Raw genomic sequence first — 21,829 nt, forward strand, 5'->3', positions numbered from 1 at the left:
CCTGGGAGGTTCATATTTTTTGTCAGCCTGGGTCTCTCAGGTGGTGTTTTTTCCGATTCCTCCTGTGAGGAAGAGGGGGAGTTGTCAGACTTCCTAAAGTGTGGAAAAGGTTTTTTTTTTTTTCTTTTTTTTTTGCTAAAAATGTGCAAGTTAACCACCTGTTGGCTGGTAGATGCAAGCTAGCTTGACCCTTTCCTCTTAGTTATTACTGTTTTCCCCAGGATGCAAAGATATTTCTGGCTCTTCTCCCCATGTGTGTTTGGTGCCATAATGTGTAGTGGATCTTCTTTAGACTATGACGTGAATCTGTTCTTCTACAATGCACCATAATTTTTATCCTGTGCCTTTGTGTGTTTTAAAAATGAGTAACTTAGGGAGAAATTTGTTTAAATTAGTTTGCTTAAAAGATTTTCTGTGCTTGTAGGCAGAGGCTTAAACTCTTAGATGAAAACCACATAGAAGGATTTGAAACTTTGAGTGTTCCTTTCTCATGGCAGTATGGCCAGTTAATGATTTCTTGGATGTGTTGGGACCTGTCTATGCATTAAGTTAATGAAAAAAGGCAATTCTGTGGTAGCGAACAGTCATTAACACCCTCCTGTAATCTGAATTTTCAAGTTTAAGCAAGTTCTGCATTTCCATTTTGAAAGCAATTAGGGGACTTTCTTCACCATGCTCTATCCAGTTCAGCAGAAGGGTCCACTTTTGAACATGTGTGCAGCTTCTGGAGTCTGGAAGCAAACCATGCACCTAACTTGAAAGGTTTCAGCTAGAACATGGGAGCTGCTAAATATCACTTACCTGCCCCTTCCCCAGTAGCTCCCTGCTAGTGAGGGAGTCAGTGCCATGCAACCCTACTGTGTGAGAACTCGTCTGTTAGATGCTTAGAAGGCTCCTCTTGTGTGTAATACTGCCTTATATAATGAGTGGCTGCAGCAAGGAGCAAGACCAGTGTATGACAGAGGGCAGGAGCCAATATTCAAAGGTATGGACAGCAAGGCTCAGGAGAACTGCTGCATGTTTACAACTGCTTGAGAGTGGTTGTGAAGTGTGGTTGACAATTTTAGAATTTGAAGTCAGATTTAAAGATCACTCTTGAAGTGACTTGAATCAAAATGATGAGAGTTTGGTATGTTCTTTAGACAGTTCAGGTTGGGGTAGTTGTCGTAAGCAGTAAGCTACCACTGCACTAAAAAGCCCTAGGTACTGTGTGTGTGCTTGCAGCTAATGCTTTCTTGCTGCTCTGGGGGTGAGGTTTTACTGTTGAGGAGGGAGTTAAGTCTACAGGCACGAACGATCCCTTCTGGCTGGTGGTAAGGTTTGCTGGGCAGTTGACTGAGATGAGTCCCTGGATGTACAGAACCAGTTTTGATTGCTGTCAGCCGGCAGGGATTTGAACTGGTTGTCTGGAACAGAGGGATACACTTTGGTGACTCTTCCTGCCTTATGAATAAGCAGTGCAAGCAGCTGGAACATGTCTGGGAGCACTTGTAGGGTAAGGGAAGCTTTAGACCACAAGCTTTTCAGCTGCATCTAGATGCTGTGCTTGGTGGTGGTAAGATTTTGAAGTCTGGCCAAGGAGGATGGAGGTGAGATTGATCTGAAATAATCTGCTGTGCAAGGTTTGCTTTCTTTTCCAGGCTTAGGGTTCTGGTGTGCATCTCATCTGCTATCAGATTGACGTTAAGATCTTTGTGAAGGCCTTATTTGCTCAAACAGAAAGTATTTAGATTTGCTGCCCCAGTCCTTCCAATTAGTGAACTTGTGCCTCCAGCTTCCTTCCAGTTGTTTCTTGAACCAGGTGTCTGCTCCACAGCCTCTTCCCTTGCTCTGAGCTTGACCTGCTTTCCTTGTGCTGGTGGAAAAAGTGGGGCAGACTTCTAGCTTTGGGCATTATTGGACAGGAAACAAAGACACTGGATTTTTATTACCCCTTCCTAAAAGAGCTCACCTGTGATGAGGGAGTGCTTCAGGAAGCAGTATTGTGATGCTGGGAGCCCTGGTCTGTGGGAGGGTGAAGGGCAGGCCTGGGGTCTGTTCTCTTGATGCCTGGAGAGATTGGTTTGGCTGCAGATGGAGGGACAGGAAAAAAGAAAGCTGCAGCTGGGTTCCTAATGAAGCCCTTGGACAAGATTGTTTCTGGGCTTGAACGTAACAAAGCCTCAGACACACAGCCTGTAGGCTGGTTTTTTCTTTTTTTTTTTTTTTTTTTTTTCCCTGTTTTACATGAAAGCCAACAGGTTATTTTGGAGATGATGCTGTGCCTCTGAGTGGCAGCAAAGTTTGACCTGGCCTAGGTTCTCTGCACACCATGGGCACTGTTGTTTGAGCTGCATGTAGACTATATCAGTGCTGTTTCCTGGATGTGTGTGGTTGGGATATAACAATTCAGTCTGGAAACAACTTGAGCTGTTAGTTTCTGAAAACTGCTCATTTTACATTCCCGTAGCCTAGTGTTAGTGCTGTGTCTTGCTGGCCAGCTGATGACATTGATTGCTGAAGACCAACAGTCAAAACAGGATCCAGACCTCTTCCTGCTTTCACTGCTTAAAGTAGATGCATTTTCCTGGTGACCTGCTTCAGGATTTTGTCTCCACCATTGTGTGTAGATAGTGATGGTGGTAGTTGCAATAATATTGGTTACTAATCAGCTGTTGCTTAAGCCCCAGATTTGTGGTCTGTCACTAAAGCTTCTAGGGAACTGATGGGTAGCTGCTGTTGTAAAGAATAGGCAAAGATTTTTGTCCTGACCTACCTTGTCTGAATCCTTAAAATAGAACAATGCTGCTCGTATACATCTTGTCACAGCTTCACAGCTGTATATGAATAACCTATTTTGTGACATGCTTTCGATCCTTTTTTGCTCCAGTCTTAATTTAACCTGTAATACTGTTCTTCTCTGTTTCTTTCAGAATGGACTGCTGAATTGGGAATTATTGCAGACTCAACAGTACAGCACAGCTCGTTGTTTCGTCTATTACTAGTTATTTAAATTGGACTTTTAATATCCTGCCAGCTGCTGTTCACACACACATGGTGCATTGTTGCCATTCTCCGAATTGCATCTTTGAAAACCAGACCCTCAGTAACCTTCATCGAACAAAGAGGCGACCTCCTGCGTACATTCTTAGAGGGATTTTTCAAACCTGCTGCCCTCTAGCTTTCTTGCTGGTGCTGTATTCGTGAGACACCATGGAGACCACTATGGAGTACTGCTTAGCACAGGTGCTGCAGAAAGATGTTGGAAAGAGACTTCAGGTTGGCCAGGAATTGATAGATTACTTCTCAGATAAACAGAAGTCAGCTGATCTTGAACATGATCAGACTATGCTGGATAAAATGGTTGATGGACTGGCCACTTCTTGGGTCAATTCCAGCAATTACAAGGTAAGACTTGTCAAATGGAATGTGGTTATAGTTAGAACAGTATAAAGTGCTGCCTGATCTAAGTGAAAGTTGCATGGTAGACTTCCTAATATACTGTTCTGTAAGCTAATAATTATGCTGACTCAATCATTCTTGGGCCATTTCTTGGTAGTTGATAGCCAATATGATATTGAGGACTCAAGGCAGTAAGAACTAAGTAAATGGCGTTTTAATAAGTGGGTTTACATGTGGTTTAACGTTGGTATTCTGGTTTCTTTGTGTATCTTACTAGCTGATGGCATGCTTTGATTATCCCATAGTTAGCAATGTTGATGATTTCCTGCCTTATTAAGGAATTCAGTAAAACTGTAAAAAGCATTTATAAACAGCAGTATTTTTCACTGTCATTAAATCCTGCTGGATTTAAAAGTGCTCTGGACTTCAACATCCTCGGATTAATTTAAGCTTTTAACAGGAAGTTTGACTGAGAGGTGGTTGTGAGTTTGCAGTGTATTGGTCAGTGTGTTCTACACAGCTGCATTTTCTCATCATTTCTGTCAACAGGCAGCTGTGGTAGAAGCTGTTTGGCCATGGGAAGAAACAACAACAAAAACCCACAAAAAAAACCCCCAGCAAACCGCCAAAGCCAATATAGTCTCAATAGGGGATCCATGTTCTTATTCCTCCTTTTCTCGCTGACTGGCACTCTTGCAGACTTCCATGATTCTCTGTGGAAGGGTAACCCAAGCACAGTAAATTTGAAATGGTTAGGAAATGTGTTGTTTGTGTGTATTTTATGGTGTGGATTGCAGAGCTATGCAGTACTTTGTAATTTCAGTATCACACTTAGGTTGCAGAATTTCTTTCTGAATAACTTGTCTCTCTTCCTACCCCCTTTCCCAGTCTTTAGACACTTAGTGTTCATTGTGGTATTCACTCCAGTAACAAACTGGTGGTACTTCTGTACTGCAGTGATTCTGTTCCAGAACTCATGCTGCTGAGCTGGCTGTTTGTTAATGTGAATGTTCTATAGATAGCATTTGCTGTGTTTAATAAGTTCTAGTAAGCATAATGGAGACACAGCTTGGATGTCTGGAGGGTGTTTTCTCAGTGAATGAGTGTAATGGAGGATGTGAAATATTTGAGTAGGGCAAGCTGATTATCTGGAGGTTAGTGATGTGGTGAGGTCTGCTTACAGTATCTAGCCAAGGCTTAGTTCATCATCATATGCCAGTCTCTTGCTTTTGTGTTAGTGCCTGCATCTGCATTATTGTTGGCTTTCTCCTTAACTGCTTATGGGATAGGGATTCAGGAGCTCAGCTCTGTGTGGTGTGAGGGAGAACAGGGTAGCTGGTGTTATCTGATCCAGTTCATGGATTAATATAACGACTTTGAGAGTGAAAGGCTGAGCATCACTGCCCTAGTATAGCCATCTGGAGAGCTAAACTACAGTTTTTTGGTCACAGTTGAAAAAGCCATTATATTTGCAGTCTGTTTCTCCGCTCAGCTCACTCTGTTTGAGAAAGTGTCAGCCTAAAATAAAGCTTGAGATTATCTGCACAATGTGAAATTTCCTAACTCTACAGTCATAAAGTGTATGCTCTTGGAATTAGGCTGGATTTAGATAAGAGACCCATTATCTTGGAACAGCATCAAGTTGATTCATGGCTCCTGCCTGTCTAGGGCTCTTCTAACTAAGCACTTATGCTTATATGTTATCACTGAGGAAGCATCAGCGAGAACCGAGGAGCGGTGATCTCTTTAGGCAATCCAGTTCAGTTTCTATTAAAAGGAGCCTCAACTGATGATGAAATAACTCTGTCTTTACAGGGAGGGTTCAAGCTGTCTCCCTTACTGGCATACAAGTGTGAGCTATGTAAGTCATGACCATCACTGACATTTTTAGGCTTTGGTGGTTTTTTGTACAGTATTTCTTATTTTAACCTGCCACTATTTTATGAAGTCTTTGACTTCAGCCCTGGGAATGCACGCTATTTTCTCTTTCAACTGAAGAAACAGAAAAGCAGTGATGGAGGGGGAAGAAGTGCTTCTCTTCCCTTGTTGCTGTCCAAGTCTGCAAAAGCGTAGTGTGTGAAACAGTGAGACCTGATGTACTTCTCATAGCACTAGGCACTCCAAAACTCCTTTAAGAAGTGGTCTTGTGACCTGGTCACTGATCTCTGCTTTGTAACAGGCAGCTGACATAGGTGAAGAAGGCACAGAATGTTTTTCAAGTCAAGGAAGCATAAAGATTGCTGTATGGAGCAGGGAACTGAGGTCCAGTGCAAGACCATCTGTGTATCTGTGCTTGCCAGGAGCAGGCTTGAACTGCACCCAACAGGCAGTGGTCTGGCCTGTGATTTCCCAGCAGTAGTTATAGGTGGGTGGAAGACAGAAGAATGCTGCAGAGAGAAAAATAAATTTTCTGAGAGCTCTTGCTCCTCTCTGGAGCTCAGTTACTTGGCACATACAGCCTGTGTTTGCATGGGCACTAGGGGTTGTGGGGTATACTAGCAAGGTTGGGCTGGGGAAGATACTGCAGGATGCTGCAGACCAAAGAGGAATCCTGCCTCTTCCATGTCTTCATTTGCTTGGTTTGGTCTGTGCTGTTTCAGGATGGTGGTTCTGCTTGACTCCATTTCTTCTGCTAAGCTTTGGCTTGCACTGAACTGTCTCTCTTGAAACATGAAGCAAAACAATACAGCAATGTCAGGGGCTTCAGCATGTCCTCACGCTTGACAATCCTATAGCAAGGGGTCAGAGCCGAAATAGTCAGCAGTACTTAGTGAACGGTCTCACTTTGAACTGCTTGTGCCATTATTTTGTAGTGTTAAGTATGCAGGATCTCCTGACTCATTGGTGACCAGTGCATCTTTTTATGATGTGCTATTCATTAATTTTTCATTTTGAGGTGTGGTGTAAAGGAGTATGTCCAGCATCTCAAAGTAGTTTTCTACCAGCCTGATGTTCCTAGAGGTGAACTGAGGATGTTTGGTAGTGACCTCCTCTTGTCTGCTTTTCCACATCAAGTGGGTATTGTACTGTTACACCCATCTAGCAGTGGGGATATGAGTTATCTTGAACCTTTCTTTTCCCTGTGGTGTAGCCTGTGCAGTTGTAGTTGAGGTTTACACTGGAAATAACTGTTGGTATTGCTGGTTTGCTTTTGACTTGCAACACCCAAGGGTGAATTCAGAGATTTGGTGCCTTTGAGCAGGTCAGGGGCCATCAAATTGAAGAGATGTACTACTTAAGACTTTCTTGTAATACCACAGTGATAGGAGAGACCAGTTTGAAGTGACACCGAGTGAAACTTGCAGTAAGAAACTGGATAAAACTTTTGGTGTGCTTTCCTGCACTTGGGCAAGTAGTGATTATTTTTGGTGCTGCACTGTTCTCGGTCCACAGGCTGTGCTTGTTAAGGATAGTAGCTCACCCTTGTGTGGGATGATCCCTTTGCCCCAGTGCAGCTTGATCTGTGTGAGGTGCTGTGGCCAGCAGCTCACAGGAGTGTGCTTTGCCTATGAAAGGGGAGTTAGGAATTGCCGTGGTTAACAGACCTGGGTGGCTGAGGACACTTCCACTTGCGAAGGCCTAGCTGAGCAAGCGATGCTGTGCTGGCAGACCCAGTCTGTCAGGGTGAGAGAGCTGTGCATGCAGGGTTGTGTCATGTGTGCAGGCCTTCAGATCAGACTTGTTTAGCTCCTAGCTGATCTTGTTATTTAGATGATGCACTCTTTAAGATAAAATGCATTGTGAGATATTGTGGAGAAATTTGTGTGGTGAAATATTGCAGGGAAATTTTATTTTCCCTGACAGAACTCCTGTGTTAGAGACAGCAGCCTTGCATTCTGAACTGTTTCTGAATATCACGCATTACAAGAGCATGCTTGACTGAGCTGAAGAGAAGTAGAACTTACATGCATAAATTAGCTGGCTTTTTTAAACTGGGTATTGAATAATTTTTTTTGGCTTTGCTAATTGAGGGGTAGAACAGATGGTGCAGGCTTAGTTTAAAGTGACATCCATTAGAGTTACTTAAGCTGATGAATAGTTGTTCACTATAAGCACACGTTTGTTCTCTATTCCATGTTTATTTTGGTTTAAATTTGATAGAAGAAATCCTGAGTTAAGAAATAATTATAATGCATGGGCATGGGTTGATATGATAATTTGGTGTGTTTCGAGTATTTAATGCACAGGAGAAAAAAACCCAGAAAGACTTCATCTGGGGAAGAAGAGACTCACAAAAGGTTTCTGGGTAGCTGCTGTTAGCTGGTGAGTTTTAGGATGCAGAGGGTATGTGAGTATCAGTAATATGTACATTTAGCAGTTTCATCCCTGAAAACCTCTTTACCATGAAGCTGTAATTGCTAATAAAGTCGAATTAAAATATTTTTGATGCTCAGAAGATCTGAGAAATGAACTATGGAGGAAGAGTGATCTTGAGATCTGGGCTTGAGTAGAGCCTATTGTTTGTATATACCCTTATTGCAAACACCTTGGTAGAAACTGCTTCTGACAACTCCTCTTGTGGGAAGAGAAGCTATCTTAGGAAGGGCTAAAAACTCACTGGGTTTGAAACTGCATTTGCAGAGCATACTCTGCCATTGATTTTCAGGCTTCTGTGCTGGCATGCTCCTTATTAATAGGTGGGTTTTCCTGCCTTCATCTTAAGAAAGAGCAGAGTTTTGGCTTCAGATATCCAGTTTCCTGTAGACATTGATGTTAATTCCCAGTTCAGCTGATCTGTTGTTTTTTTTTTCTCTGGCTCTGGTAGCTGAGTCTGCCTTTCCAGTACTTAGTGCTCTGTGTGGTAGTTTGATCAGATTATGGTGCAGCTCTTATCTGTTTGGTATCAGCAGTATGGGCAGTGTTACAGAAGATGCAAGGCAAAATAAGAGATTTGTAGCAGTTGGGCTAGATCAAATTTAGTACCAGCTTCAGTCCTTCATATTCAGGACAGGAAAAAAAAACCTGCTGTAGCAAGTCAGCATTTAGAGTTTTCTTTTAGCTTTTTATTAACTCTTAAAGGTCATAATGACTTCTTACAGCAGGAAGGGTTGTCCTTTTCTGGCTGGGTGGGTAGAACTGTAGTGGAGTAGTAATATTTTCTAGTTGTTTTATATGCAATGTGAATGTACTTCTGGTTGTGTAAAGCAAACAAAGTTTGTGAGCCTGAGTGTACCTGACAACAGTATCTTTCAGTTGTTTACCAAGGTATTACAAAGTCAAATATAAATAGTGAGAACCTAAAGGATTCCAAGGGAGTGTGAAGAGCAGAGACCCCATGTTGAAATAAATAGGACAGAAGTTTGTTTCCTTAGTGGCACACATGAAGTCTTGTTTAACTTTGGTAGCCTGTCGTTTGGTGGCTGGTAGCAGATGGTGAAAGACAAGCAAAAAATGGGATACATAATAAATGTATCTCTTGCATATCCTTCTGGCTTGTAGGGATTTGATGAGCCCCTGATTTCACTTTCTGACCCAATTTATATTACATTCCTTTAAGATTTATTGCTGGGACTGGTTCAGGTTAAAAGTGTCATTTATGGATGATTACTGTTATTATTTTTTTTTAAGAGCCATTTTGTCTTGTGTGCTTGATAGTGTGGCTGTCTCAGCATTGGCAAGGCCAAGCAGGCTTTTGTCTGAGGCTGAGAGTCTGGTCAGCACACAAGAGACTGAACCATTGTGGTTACTAAATTGGGAGGATAAAGCTATTCCTTTAATGCTGGTGTAGTGTTTCGGTTGCTGCACTTCAGTGCTTGTCACTGGGGTTTATTTGGAGGTCTAGCACAGTTCACTAGCTCTTGGGAAACCTTGGGTTTTTGCTTGACTGCAGGCTGAAGGTTACAGCTGATGCACTGGTGGAAAAGGCAGATTATTTGGGATTTAGTCCTGTGGGGATAAGGGTGTACTAATGCTATTGTACAGTGCCTTCTTGGGTCCTTCTGTGGCATGTGTTATACAGTCCTAGTTGCCTGTCTAACAGGAAGGAATTCAAGCTGGAACAGGTGCAGGGAAGGGCCAGTGTGGTGCTTAGGGGGTTGGAGAGCCTGCCTAAACAGAGGGAGACTAAAAGTTTGGCTTGTTTAGTTTACAGTATAAAGGCTGAGAAGGAATATGACTGCTGTCTATAAATACATCAGAGGATTGCACATCAGGGAGGGGGGAAAAATTATTACATCTAAAGGGCAAGGTTAGCACAAGAACAAATGGATATAAACTGGCTGTGAGTAATTTTAGGCTGGATGTGAGGTGAAAGTTGACCGCAGCAAGAATATGGGAAATCTCTTGGAAAAGAATAGATTTTAGGATAGATCTTGTGATGATTTTGTATATATACACTATAGAATAATAGGATTATGCACAGTGATAGGGAAAGTTCATTTCAGTCCTTTGTATGGTATGATAGGTAAGATACCGTACCTGAAACTGTTCTAACACTTTGAATAAACCGAAATATTTTAAAAGGTATACTGGTTCTGATTCTCAGAAATCCTAAAGTGACTTACAGAGACTGTTAATGCTGTGCCCAAGGGTCATGTGCATATTTCTTCTGGATGAGAATTAGCAGTCGCTCATATGCATGTGTGATCCAGCTCCCTTGTGTTTAGTAGGTGAGTAGTGGAGAATCCTTGTTTTCCCTGACATGGTGACTTCCGCCTGAGGATCGTTGCTGAACTGGAGGTTAGTTGCAGTGGTTTACCGGCATCTTGATTTTTTGCTAGTCTCTAAATCACTTGCAACAAACAGGAGTTCTGTTGTCCTCTTGATGCCAGGACATACTAATCAGCCCCTGGGGTCCCCTCACCAACATCAGCCCATTAGCTTCTCAGCTCAAAGTGTGCACACTCTTTTATGTCATCTTTGTGGGATATTCCTTGAGGTTTTTGAAAGCTGTTCTTACCTCACCGTTTGAACTTCAGTGTAAGAATTCACCCGGTGATGATCTCTCTGCCAGTGGGGTCTAGTTGCATCTGACTTTGTCTGGTTTTAATTAAGTCATTTTGTAAGCAGAGAAGTTTTATGAAGCCTGTTTTCCTTCAGCTTTTTCTATGTAGATTTGCTGGTGTTTAATGCTGTGGTTTTCTTCATGCTGTCTGTCTTTTAATGGAACTTCTTTTGCTTGGTTGCTATATTTGTAAGAGTGTAATATCTTTGGGATTTCTATTTTTCTGCTATGTTAGTTGGAGTTTGCTAAAACTGGTTGAAGAATGCATAAAGGGAGGTGAAAGAATATGTGAATGATAGACGAACAATTTAATGATCTCGTACTTCAAAATATGGCTAAAAAATACCTAATTATAATAAAGGGCCCAAACCAACCTCTTCCCCGCCCCCTTCCAATTTTATTTTTTTTTTGTTTTAAATCTTCCAGTGTGTTCTTGGCATTAAGTGCACCTATGTTAGTTTTCAGAAGCCCAGCCCTCTAGACTGGGCAGTCTGATGCACGAATGCTTTCTGTTTCAGGTAGGTGAGTCTCTCAGCCTTCCTTTTGCAGCAGGTGCAAAAGATGAGATTTCCTGTGTGATAGTAGGATCAGCTCATGGGATCACAGGGTAATTTAGGTTGGGCTTATCTAGTACCATCCACATATCATTGTTTACAGTCAGGCCTTTAAAACTTGGTTCTAATTCATTTTCAAACAAAATTTATTAGCACATAAGTGATAAGTGTCGCAGTGTTAGAAATGCCTATGTAAATCAAATCCTCTATAAATGCTTTCGGGATGGCACTGATGAGATGAGCCACTCAAGACACCAGTGACAATCTAGTGGAGGCTCATTCAGATTTGTCCTGTTGTTTGGCTCAGGGCTCCAAGTTTCTGATGGCTGGACTAGGCTATGTGTAAGTTTGTATGAAGTTACCTCATGTATTTTTATCCCATGTGTTGTCTGCTGTTGTGACCATATCATTAAATTCAGGAGGGAAGGCGTGGAGCACAGTGAAGGGACATGTAGTCTGATTTTCTCCAAGTGAATGTTACCTCCCACAAGTAGCTCATTACTTCTTTTCATAGATCAGATCTTTTTTTTAACTAGGTACAACCTGCTACGTTCCTCATTTGGTATTGCTCTTGTGCCAAATATGAAACTTTAAAACAAAGCAACATTTGAGTATTCAAAAATCAGAGTAAAGAGTCCTAGTTATCAGAGCGTGAAAAACAAGATAATTTTTTACACTGTGGCTGGGAGTTTAGCCAGAGGAAAGAATGTGTGGGATTGGGCCCTGTATTAAGTGTGAGAAAGAAGATGCTTATGCCTAGTGATGCTTTTTCATCCCCAGAAGTAGTTTTCTGGAGAGAAGTTTGTGGAAACAATGAAAAAATAGGTAGTAGAGCCCCATCCTGCCAAACCCTTCTTGTGGTTTGCTCTGCTTATGTGGGTAGGAGGTGTGCACAAGTGTTTTATTTGCCTGGCTAAAACTTCTCTTCCTGGCCTGCATGGGTGGCTTTCCTGGTAGTCTACTGTCCACTTCTTCTTACCTCTGTCCTTTTAGGTCTTTGAAAGCTGTTTTATGTTGCTGGACTATGAATAAGTTATATGAATAAGCATGCTTGTGAAATACTCTCCCAGCTGCAGTCCCCATCAAGACCTGAGCTTTCCTGTTGCCTTCAAAGAGCTCTGCTTCTTTCTCTGTGTTTCTCAGGTCTCATTCTCTCTGAACAGTTTCATCTGTTTTCTTCTGGAATTTCCTGTTCTAGTAAGATAGCTGGCAATTATGAAAAGCTTTTCCCAAGTGGGAGGGCATGTGCAGAGAAAAGGGCAGTGGTTCTTGTTTGTGAAGTTGCACCTAGAGGTGGTGTGGTGGGAACTGGCACTACAGATGAAGGGAAAGTCAGGAGCTGACAGCTTGGGCCAAATGACAGTGCTTTGAAGGTGGAGAAATGAAAACTTTGATGGGCAGAACTGCTAGAGAGAGGGATGGAGATCTGAAAAGAAAGATCGTCCTAGCCAAGGTACTAGGGTAGAACAATTTCCTCTCCAGAAGTAGTGATATAAATGGGTCAGAATGGGAATATCTGGGGAAGATGGATAGGGAGAAGATATGTAATAGCACAAAGGTGAGCTACAGAGAACCACATGAGAACTTTTAGTTGTTTAGGACAAATGTGAAAGGCTGGATTTTAGGTCTGCATAAATACTGCAAGGTTAGAGACTTAATAAATTTGAAAAGTATCCTTCAAGTTCCTAGGCAGAGCATTAGGTACTAACATGGTGTTTTCTCAGCCGTTCACCCTACAGTGTGCTATCACTGAGAAATCTGGGGCTGATGATAATTAATGGCTATCTTAGAAGCATCTTTCAAAGAGTTTTCTGGTGGCTATTTTCAGGAGGCAGTAGTGCATGGGAATTATAGCGGAAGTGTGCTGTAGCTGGACGAACGCTTAACAGCAAGAGTTGGTCACTTTTCTAGGTGGCAGCTGTTACAAAATGAAGTCATGTGGAAGGTGATGTGAGGGTGGCTTTTTAACATTTTTTTTTTGTGTCTGTGGAAAGCAGGTTTAATGGTATAGTAGTGAAGCGATCTAAGTTGTGTGGGTCTTGTGAGTTTTTGTAGTCCTTGCTAATAGAAAGGAGGGAAATGGGATGAAGTGATTTACGGAAGAGACAAGGTCAACTGCTGGAATATGTACTAGATACTGTGTGGGTACTCCAGACTTCCGTGTGTTAGGTGTTTTCTGGTTTTAACTAGAATTCAGTTTTGTCACAGTTGTGTAGCAGGAGTGTGTTTTATGATGGTCCCAAGATTTCATGCTGCCAGCCAAAGCGGTGCATCTGCAGGCCTCAGACACTGCTGAGCAAAGGCTGCATTTTGAATGTACAAGATGTTTATGGGGAAAGCGTGGGGAGCTGTGTAAGTGGCTGTATCTCAGAGAACTAGCTGTGCAGATGGAGTAATGCTGGTGGTTCAAAAGGACTGAATAAAGCCTGCTGGGGAATCTGAGCAGGTGTGTGTGAACCAGGAGCTTGGAGAAGAGAGCTGCTGATGTGAGGAAAGATGGGGCTGTGGGGAATAATGAGGGTGGGATAGACTCCACTTTCCCTGTCAGAGGTATCCAGTGGTGACTGTCATGTGGCAATCAGAGAGGAACAGGGCAGGAAGACAGGTTCTGGTGTGCCTTTTTAAATTGGGGTGAGGTAAGCACAAAGAGAAGAGGCTGAGGGCAGGGGTTTTATGAAATGGTGTTCATCAGAGTGGGAGGTGAGCCAGGAAAAACTTATGGGAGGCCAAGGAGATGACTTGAGCCTGTTTATCTTCTTATACTTACTTCATGGCTATCAGTAGTTGTAGGTGCCTGGCATCTTCAAGCTGGGAGAGTGAAAATGAAATATGTTGTTGGGGATTGCTTTCTGGGGATGAGAAAGGCACTTTTGATAGCTGAGAGAAGCAGTTCTGATAAGCGAATATACGCCAGAAAACAGCTCTGCAGCCAATCTTGGCTGAGCAGCAACTGAAACAAAAATGCTCTAAAAGCTGGCATTTTAGTCAGGAAAGGTGTGGTAGGGTTGGGACAATGGGAAATGTGGTACTTAATTAACAGCCAGATCCTGCTGCCATTAAAGTCAGACAAACTCACATCGACCTGTCTGCTGCAAAGTCCATGTGCACACTGTTTATACATTCCAGAAGCTTGAAAACTATCGCATGTAAGGCATGGGGTGAGAGGGTACTTTACTGGCAGGTGGCAAAAATACTGCGATGAATGCAATGTTTGTAACCCAAAAAAAAAAAAAAAATAGTTGATCACAATTCTTATGTCTGATCTTCTTCCTTTATTTGATTTGAAGATCTTAGATAAAGCCCTAACAGTGTTCCAGAAGAAATGCTTTATTCATAGAATATAATTTGTTTCGGTGAAGGAGGATCTGGTTGGGATTTCATGAACTATATTATATAGGATATCAGATTAACTGTCTTAATGATCTCTTTCTGCATTAAGGGGAAAATTAGCTGTTATTGGTGCAAATAATGTAGGGTAAAGAGATCATGATCTTTGCTGGCTGTGTTCTTGAAAATAACGTAGCTTAATGATAGATAATGCTGTTTCAAATGAACTTTTTCTTCATTTGTTCTCGCTGTTTCCTTTGCCCTTCCCAGGTCAGTGGTGTGAGAAGGATGTTCCTTCTGCTTCTAGACAATGCTTGTTTTGACATTCTGTATTCTGCTTTCGGTTATTTTAGAGGAAATTTAGAATCTCATTTGACTTGAACAGAATCATTATAGGTATAAATGTCTCTGAGGAGAGCAGCTGTGTAACCAACATGACAAGCTGGATTGTGGTTTGGAATTAAGGCTTCAGTCACGAAGAAATGTCCTTGTGCAGAACATTACTTGCTTGGGTCAGTGCTGGGAGATCAGTTGGGGGATTGTGTTATGGTATTTGAAAGGTTTACTGTTCTGTGGCAACTAGAAGAGCTGAGAACAAAATGTTAGGAAGTCCATCAGCAAGTACTTAGTTGTCCATGGACCTGCTGTTAGGGTCCAGATTATTTGAAGTGAGGGTTGAGGCTTGGCAGGGAGGTTGATAAGGATTGAGCCAGGTAAGGCTGGGAGGGGTTCTTTGCCACAGGGTCATCTTCTCTTGCTGACAGGTTCAGTGTTTGTGGATGACACACTTAAGCTGCATATGAATATTGTTTTCATCTCTGTACTTGTCTGTTTTGAATCTCTGCTGTTCAGTGCTCATTTTGGGAACAGTTGCATACCTGTGAGATGGATCTTACATTTTTTACTTTTATCTGGCATCAAAAGATTAAAATGAAACTTGAAAAAAAGCATATGCTCTTCATTTGACTTGCACAGTTAACTTTTTTTCTTCTTAATGCAGTGAGCTACAGTTTTCTGCTGAAAGCAGGTTTATCCACATGCACCAGGAGTCTGCAAGGGCAGAGTTAGGGGAGACAAAATGTTTTGTTCCAGTGGAGCTATAGCTCTCCTATTTTTTTATGTTCTTTTGTTAGAAATGAGCAATAAGTGGTATGTCAGCACTGTGGACAGTTGAGCCTCCCATATTAGTGTTTATGTAGTTTTCTAGGCCTGGTGGATCTTTCTTGGTGGTGGTGGCCCATGCCTTGTGTAGTGTTTTCTTTCATTAGGGGATTTATTTGTCTAGAATATTTGGGTTGGAACATTTACTGGGCTCCTTTAATGCAGATGATATTTGATGCCCAGTACCTAAAGCTTTCACTAGAACTGATCTTTGTACAATACTTCCTGAAGTCTTGCTTATTAGGAGGAGCCCCCTCCTTCTCCCCTGATCTTGCAAGGTCTGATTTGGAAATAGTGCGTATTTTTCCCTACATGTACTATAAATAGTTGGTTTGGGGATTCATTGCTCTTCTGCTTGGCATAGTTAATGATACGCATATCTTGAAAGTCTTTGATGCTAAATCAAAAGAAAATATACTGATTTTGGAAGGATAAAATTAATATAAATTATTCAATTCTGTAGTGCTTTTCATCCAAAAGTATCTGGAATTACTTTTCAGACCAATAAAATGGCTAAACCCATCATTTAAACCCATCATAAACCCATCAAGCATGCTGCTGTTACCTGCTTGAACAATAAACTTGGCACAAATGTGTTGCTGTCTGTAAAGGGAATTAGATTGTTTTAAATATTGATGCTCTGTTCTTTAGTCAGCAGGCATTAAGGCTGAGGTTGTATTTAGTTTGTAGTTCATAGATAAAGGAGTAAGGGAGTCCTACAGGGAAAATTTGGCAATGGGCTAGTGAATTTTAGTTGTCTCTGTACTTTGAGCTAGTCCCTGGACTGCCAATGAGTCTGGAAGCTCAGCTCACAGCATATTGAACAGAGCTTCCAAAAGAGGAGTGGGAGAGTGGCTTTTTTCCTTGACAACTCTGGCAGTGCTGAAGGTAGGCCCTGCTGAGCTGCATCCCTGTTTTGGTTGTGCTGGTTCTAACTTCCTGGCTGATGGTTTTACTCCCTTTACAAACTGGAGCTTGTTCTGATTCTTGCTGGTAGCTGGAGCAGTCCTTTGCTCTCAGATACAGTGTTGTCCAAACTGTGTTAACAGGTCTCTTCTTTAATTAAAACCAATAAGCCAACCAGAAAAGCAGAACAACAAAACCGAAGACAACCACCAAACAAGGCTAGGCAGGAGGTAAGATGATGCCTCTCTCCTGCTTCCTTTGACTTGAGTTTATAAGTTTTTGTTCCGACTCAGTATTTCTGGAGCTCCCAAAATCAGATCTTGTGGCACTTGGCTAGAAAGTGGTGCAGGGCACTTGCAGCATACCCTGCCTCCCTTATGCCCTCTGGAGAGGAAACTGCTCTGAAGGTATAAGAGGATTTGCCAGAACAGTCTTACTGTCTCCTGATTCATGTGGAGAAGCTCTTCTTTCTTCTCCCCTGCTTGCTTCACCAGCAGTTGTGTAGGGTAGCTTGGCTCCTGGGCCACATTGTTGCTCTGCCTGTAGTCTCTGCCCACCACAGCTCTGGTAGCCTGAAGCTTTCACTTAACAGGCTGGTTTGGAGCTTCCTTGGCCAGCTGGGATGTGGCAGCACAGAAGCCTGGTGTGCAGTATTGTCACCTCTCTGTGGAGGGAGAGGTACAGAACCAGTCATAAAGCACTTGTACCAGACATGGTGGGAGGGAGCCCTCCTCTGTCTGTGTGACTCTCAGTGGAGAGGAAATCCCTGCTTATTTTTCACACTCTTCATTTTCTGCCTTATGTTTCTATGAAGCTGTAAGTCACTCACAAAAGAATGAAGGCTGCACTGCACATTCCTTTTGAGAAGGATTCCCATGTGGAAGAGAGGCTGGGTGGGTGGCTTGCTAGCCTTGCCCCTTTAGGTATAGGAACATGATTAAACTTCTGCAGGTGGATGTTGTGTGTGTCTGAAGATTACAAGTTAGAAACCATCTGTCTGGGTTGCTGAACTGTGAGCAACTGAGTGGGAACTGGCTCTCTGCTGGTGTAAAGGTTTGTTGGGAAAGCAGATGCCCTTGCAGGGATGAGCTCCAGGGGAAAAGGTGTTTTCTGTCTTGCTCTGTATATGCAGGTGCTCTAGCTAATGCCGCATGCAGATGCTTCTCCAGGTTAATGATGCTTTGTTCCCCCAGGTCTCAAGGAGGATGTTAAAATAAGAGAGAAGTGTATTGGCAGGATTCAGTTGCTGGATCTGGTTTGTTTGCCCAGTTCCTAAAATCAACACAATGAATTCACTCAGGAGCTATAGGAAGGACTTAGTTGTTGCTGAGCTGGCAGCCCTAGCAGCAGTTGATTGCAGTTATGCCTCCAGTATTTTGGGTTCTTGGGAAATAAGTAGAGGGCAGAGTCTTGCCATTTTCTCCTTCCCAAACATGTTGCATCGTCCAAGGTTGAGAGAAGAAAACTTCTCTTGCAAATCCCTATTAGCCAGCTATTGCTGCTCCCAGTGTGGCCTGTGAAGGAGCTATGTGGATTTTCTTTCATGTGAATAAGAAGAGAGCAATAGTAAGGAGTGGGTAATTTATCAGTACTGGAGAGCCTGCCATTGACTCTCAGCTTGCAGCAAACCCTTCTCCCTCCTTTGGTTGCTGAGGCTATAAAGCAGGTGATAACAAAATCCAGGTGTGCAAACCACAGGTCTGCACCACAACCAAGCTTTTCAGTGTAGGCAGTCAGAATAGCAATCCAGTATATTTGCCGGGTGGCTCACGAGATGAAGTTGTAGATACCTTGCAGCCATGAGCAGACTTTTTTTTTCCATTTTCATTTATTATTTTTTATTTTATTATTACAATGAATAATAAAACATAAATATTTTATTATAAATATGCATATAATATATTTTAATATAAAACATAACCAATTTGTTATGATTAATTTTATCTTTCATATTATTTTATTAATTTTATTATTGTTTGCTTTTTATTATTTATTTTATTTGTTATATATTATAATAATTAAAAAAGCATGTCCTGCTTATGGTATTTGCAGGAAAAAAGGCGATGCAGTAGTTGCCTGTAGGGGGTTGTGGTCTGTGTTGAAACATGCAAGAGCAGAGACTGTTCCAGCAGCAGTGTGGGGCGGCCCACTTGGAAGTTTCTTGCACATTTTGTTCATCTGTGTTCAGGGGAAAGTTCTGAAGAAAATCTGTTGGAATGTTCAGACACTGCATGCGATTTCTTAGGAAGCCTTAACTGTGAGCTAACCTGTACTTTTTCCCCCAATGGTTTTAAGATTAATAGGTGTTGTAACAATGTGATATTAGTGTGTGTGTGTGTGTATATATATATATGTTGAAGTGTATGACTAGTGTATTACTAGTGTGGTAATTAACGTCTTTTTGTGGTCTCTGCCTTTATGGTATTCAAACTATCCATAGAAGAAAAAACTCCCTGTGGTAAGTTCTAAAATCAAGTTTCTCTTTCCAGGTGGCTTGGGCAGTTTACTGTCCTCACTTGTATGAGGAGCAGTGAGTCTGGTTGAAAGTCCTGAGAGCACAGGTTGTGAACAGCTTGAGTCAGCGGAGATATGAGGCTCCTGTGTCATGTGGAAGCTGGGTTGTTACAGACCTGGGTTTAGCTGGCAGCTCTGCCACTGAGTGCCTCCAAGTGTATAGTGTCTTTTCCGTCTCCTGAGTCTTGTTGAGGATACTGGTTGTGTAAGTCCACTGTGGTGATTTGAAACTAGAGGCTGATGTCAAAATCTCTAGCTGGGGAGAATGTCTCAAGATCACCGTGTTTCTTGCTCTCTTCAGAGCCAGCAGCTAAAGATGACGTGAGGTCAATGCTAGAAAACATTCACATCTTAAGTTTTCATTTGACTGTGGATTTTAACAATATAGGTGAAAGACACATCCCATATTGTAAAATCGGGGAAATAGTGCAAATTCCTTTTTTGACACACTTTCATACAATTCCATTTAAACTTACCCTGAATGAACTAAAGCACTACAAGCCTAAAATGAACATTAGTGGCCTGGAGACTTTTTTTACAGGGTTTAGCTCACTTAGTGTTGCATAAGTGGGTTCAATTTAATTGCGAAACTGCTGGTCTGTGTGTTATTTTGGCTTTAGTGGCAGGTCTTGCTGTGGCAAACCAGCACAACTGAGTCACAGTGAGATGGAAGCCAGGACAGAGCATACCGAATATGTTAACATTGATTCCCTGTAGTGTGGTGCCTGGCCTCTGTGGTCTGCAAAGCAGATGTATGGGTGATTAGAAAGCTGTTCTGAATGGCCAAAAGTTTATTAAGGCTATCGTTTGCTATTGAATAATGAATTTCACAAGTATGCAGGGTTTTATTGGGTCTTGGAGCAGCTCAGTGTGATAGAATCTGAGTGCCTCCTTATATCTTCCTTGCAGCAAGGAAGAAGCTCTTTCATGTCCTCTGTGAATGAGTGCTTCCCTTGTTTGTACTTTTCAAATCTGGACCCAGAAGTTTTGTCAAGAAGAAAAAATTATTTGTGTTTAAGGTTGGTGTCATTGATGTAGAGTTAGTTAAGGAACCTGCAGGGAAAGAAAGGATGGATATGGTTTGGATTTCAGATGCAGAAGGGAGTGTCTAAAGGTTCATTTTAGCCTTTATATAGTTCATGGTTGTACATGAATCGTGAGTTTAGCCAGTGTTGGAAGGTTTTGTTAATCAGGGCGTCAACCTTACCCTGGGGAGTGACTTGTACTTGCTGGTGTAATTTATGTCTACAGTGGATTGCTAGTAAGAGTCTATTGTCACTTTGCCTTCTATTGTTCATAAAGGATGTTTACAAACTAATATCATAACGTACTTTGCTGATACTGTATTTCTAGTGGAAAGGAGGAAATTTTGAGGCTTTATAAGTACTGTAATGTAAGGGACTTCAGGAAATAGTCAAACCCAGTTTCTTGGACAGGACAAAACAAAAGGTACCCAGATGTGTCATCAGACATTTACCAACCTATGCTTAAAATGCATCATTTGAAGACTTTACTGCCTTCTGAATTAGTCTGTTCAGTACCCCCATGCTCTTCATGCTTAATTTCCTTTCTAGCTAATCTAAGAGGATTTATCTTTATCCCTTCTCCTGGAGGATATGGGAAAAGTTGATCACCACCCTCATTCAGGTCTGTGCTAGCAAAATCTCTTCAATGTAGTTTCCACTACAGCTGTTTACCTGTCTGCCAGATGAGGCTGGTGCTTTGTGCTTTGTTCTGCAGTGTATTGTCAAAGCTTTTTGCTAAGGCATCCTATAATTGCTACGTCTGGCGTGGTTCTGCATTAAGGGCACACTGCTCTTTTCATCCCAGGAAGGTGACAAGTAATTGAAGGGTAACGAAGAACAAAACCTCACTGACCTATAGATAGATCTGCTGAAAGACAGAGGCATTGTTTATGCCTCCCTTTGGCTGAGGGATCATGTACCCTTGGAGGTGTAACGTCCTCATTATTTAATGAAGTTCTCATAAAGGAATCTCAAGCCATTTTACATTACCTGCTCTGGTTTCCATCTCCACTTCTGAAGCTGTGTCATTAACAAGGAGGAGGTGGGGGGAGATGTGGGATGAAGCTTTAAAGGCATTGTCGTGGGCAGAGGTACTTTTTATAATCTCTAGAAAGGCACAGCATGTGGCAGGGAAAAGAGCGCACTGGCAGATGGGGTGAGTGCAGCTAGTGGCATACCAAGGAGAGACAGTGTTGTGAGGCTTTCATGCTGTGGCAGACAAGTGGGTCACAATGTTGATTTATCACCCTGTGTAGGAACTTCTGCTGTGATCAAGAATGTGATGATGTGAATTAAAGGCATTTCTGGAGAGGGGACCAATAGGAGATGGTAGATTTGATCTGTGTGCACAGAGCGTTTTGCCCTTGGAGACAGAGGGCTCAAGTCAGTCTCCGCTTGGTGAACAATGTGTGGACAGACTGGAAAGCAATGGTGGGGAAGAGAAATGGTCTTGGAGGCTTGTTCTCTTGGCTGCAGCAGAAGTCTTCTTGAGAAGTCAGCTGAGATGTCGTTTCCTTTGGTGGCCCCTGTGCTTGTGAAATGTCGTAGTCATTCAAGATTCATGTCAGAAGTGACTAGTGTTAAAGCTGCGTTGGTTTTGTGCTGTGTCTATTCAGCGGTTATAGTCTTTCCTAACCATTCCTTGTTGGAGCTACCTTTTTGGTATTCCTCGTTAGCTTTGCAGCCTGAGGAAGAGTGCACCTTGCATGTGCACTGAGGCATGTGCACTTCATGCTGAAACATTGGGAGAGGCCTCATGAATACAGTGAGAGCTTTAAAGGAGCAAGTGATGGCTTTTGGGCCTGCCTTGAAAGAAGTTCCTGGACTGCAATTACTTGAGCAGAAAACTGTTTTGACTTGTGCTCTTCTGCTTTATCTTGGTGGGGAAGGAGAGCTACAACATATCTGTCAGCTCACTCCCAAGTGTGGTACATGCTTGGATTGCTTTTTGCTTAGCTGGGTTATGGTGACACCCATGTCCAAGGAGTAAGGCCTGTGTTGGTTTGTAATTAAAATCC

General features: G+C 42.2%; 1 protein-coding gene across 4 annotated transcripts in view; it reads left to right on the forward strand.

Moving 5' to 3' along the window:
• Window positions 1-21,829, forward strand: part of CLASP1 (cytoplasmic linker associated protein 1) — a 173,015-nt gene that overhangs the window by 9,522 nt on the left and 141,664 nt on the right. For all 4 annotated transcript variants that reach the window (XM_061370092.1, XM_061370093.1, XM_061370094.1 and 1 more), the window contains exon 2: window positions 2,913-3,387. In XM_061370092.1, coding sequence (XP_061226076.1) covers window positions 3,193-3,387 — 195 coding nt within the window. In that variant the 5' untranslated portion in view covers window positions 2,913-3,192. The remainder of the gene's footprint in view (window positions 1-2,912; window positions 3,388-21,829) is intronic.

Source organism: Neopsephotus bourkii, unplaced genomic scaffold (assembly GCF_033783945.1).
Source record: "Neopsephotus bourkii isolate Nb327-2 ecotype Australia unplaced genomic scaffold, CSIRO-AGI_Nbou_v1 NB_1526, whole genome shotgun sequence".
NCBI classification, from domain to species: domain Eukaryota; kingdom Metazoa; phylum Chordata; class Aves; order Psittaciformes; family Psittacidae; genus Neopsephotus; species Neopsephotus bourkii.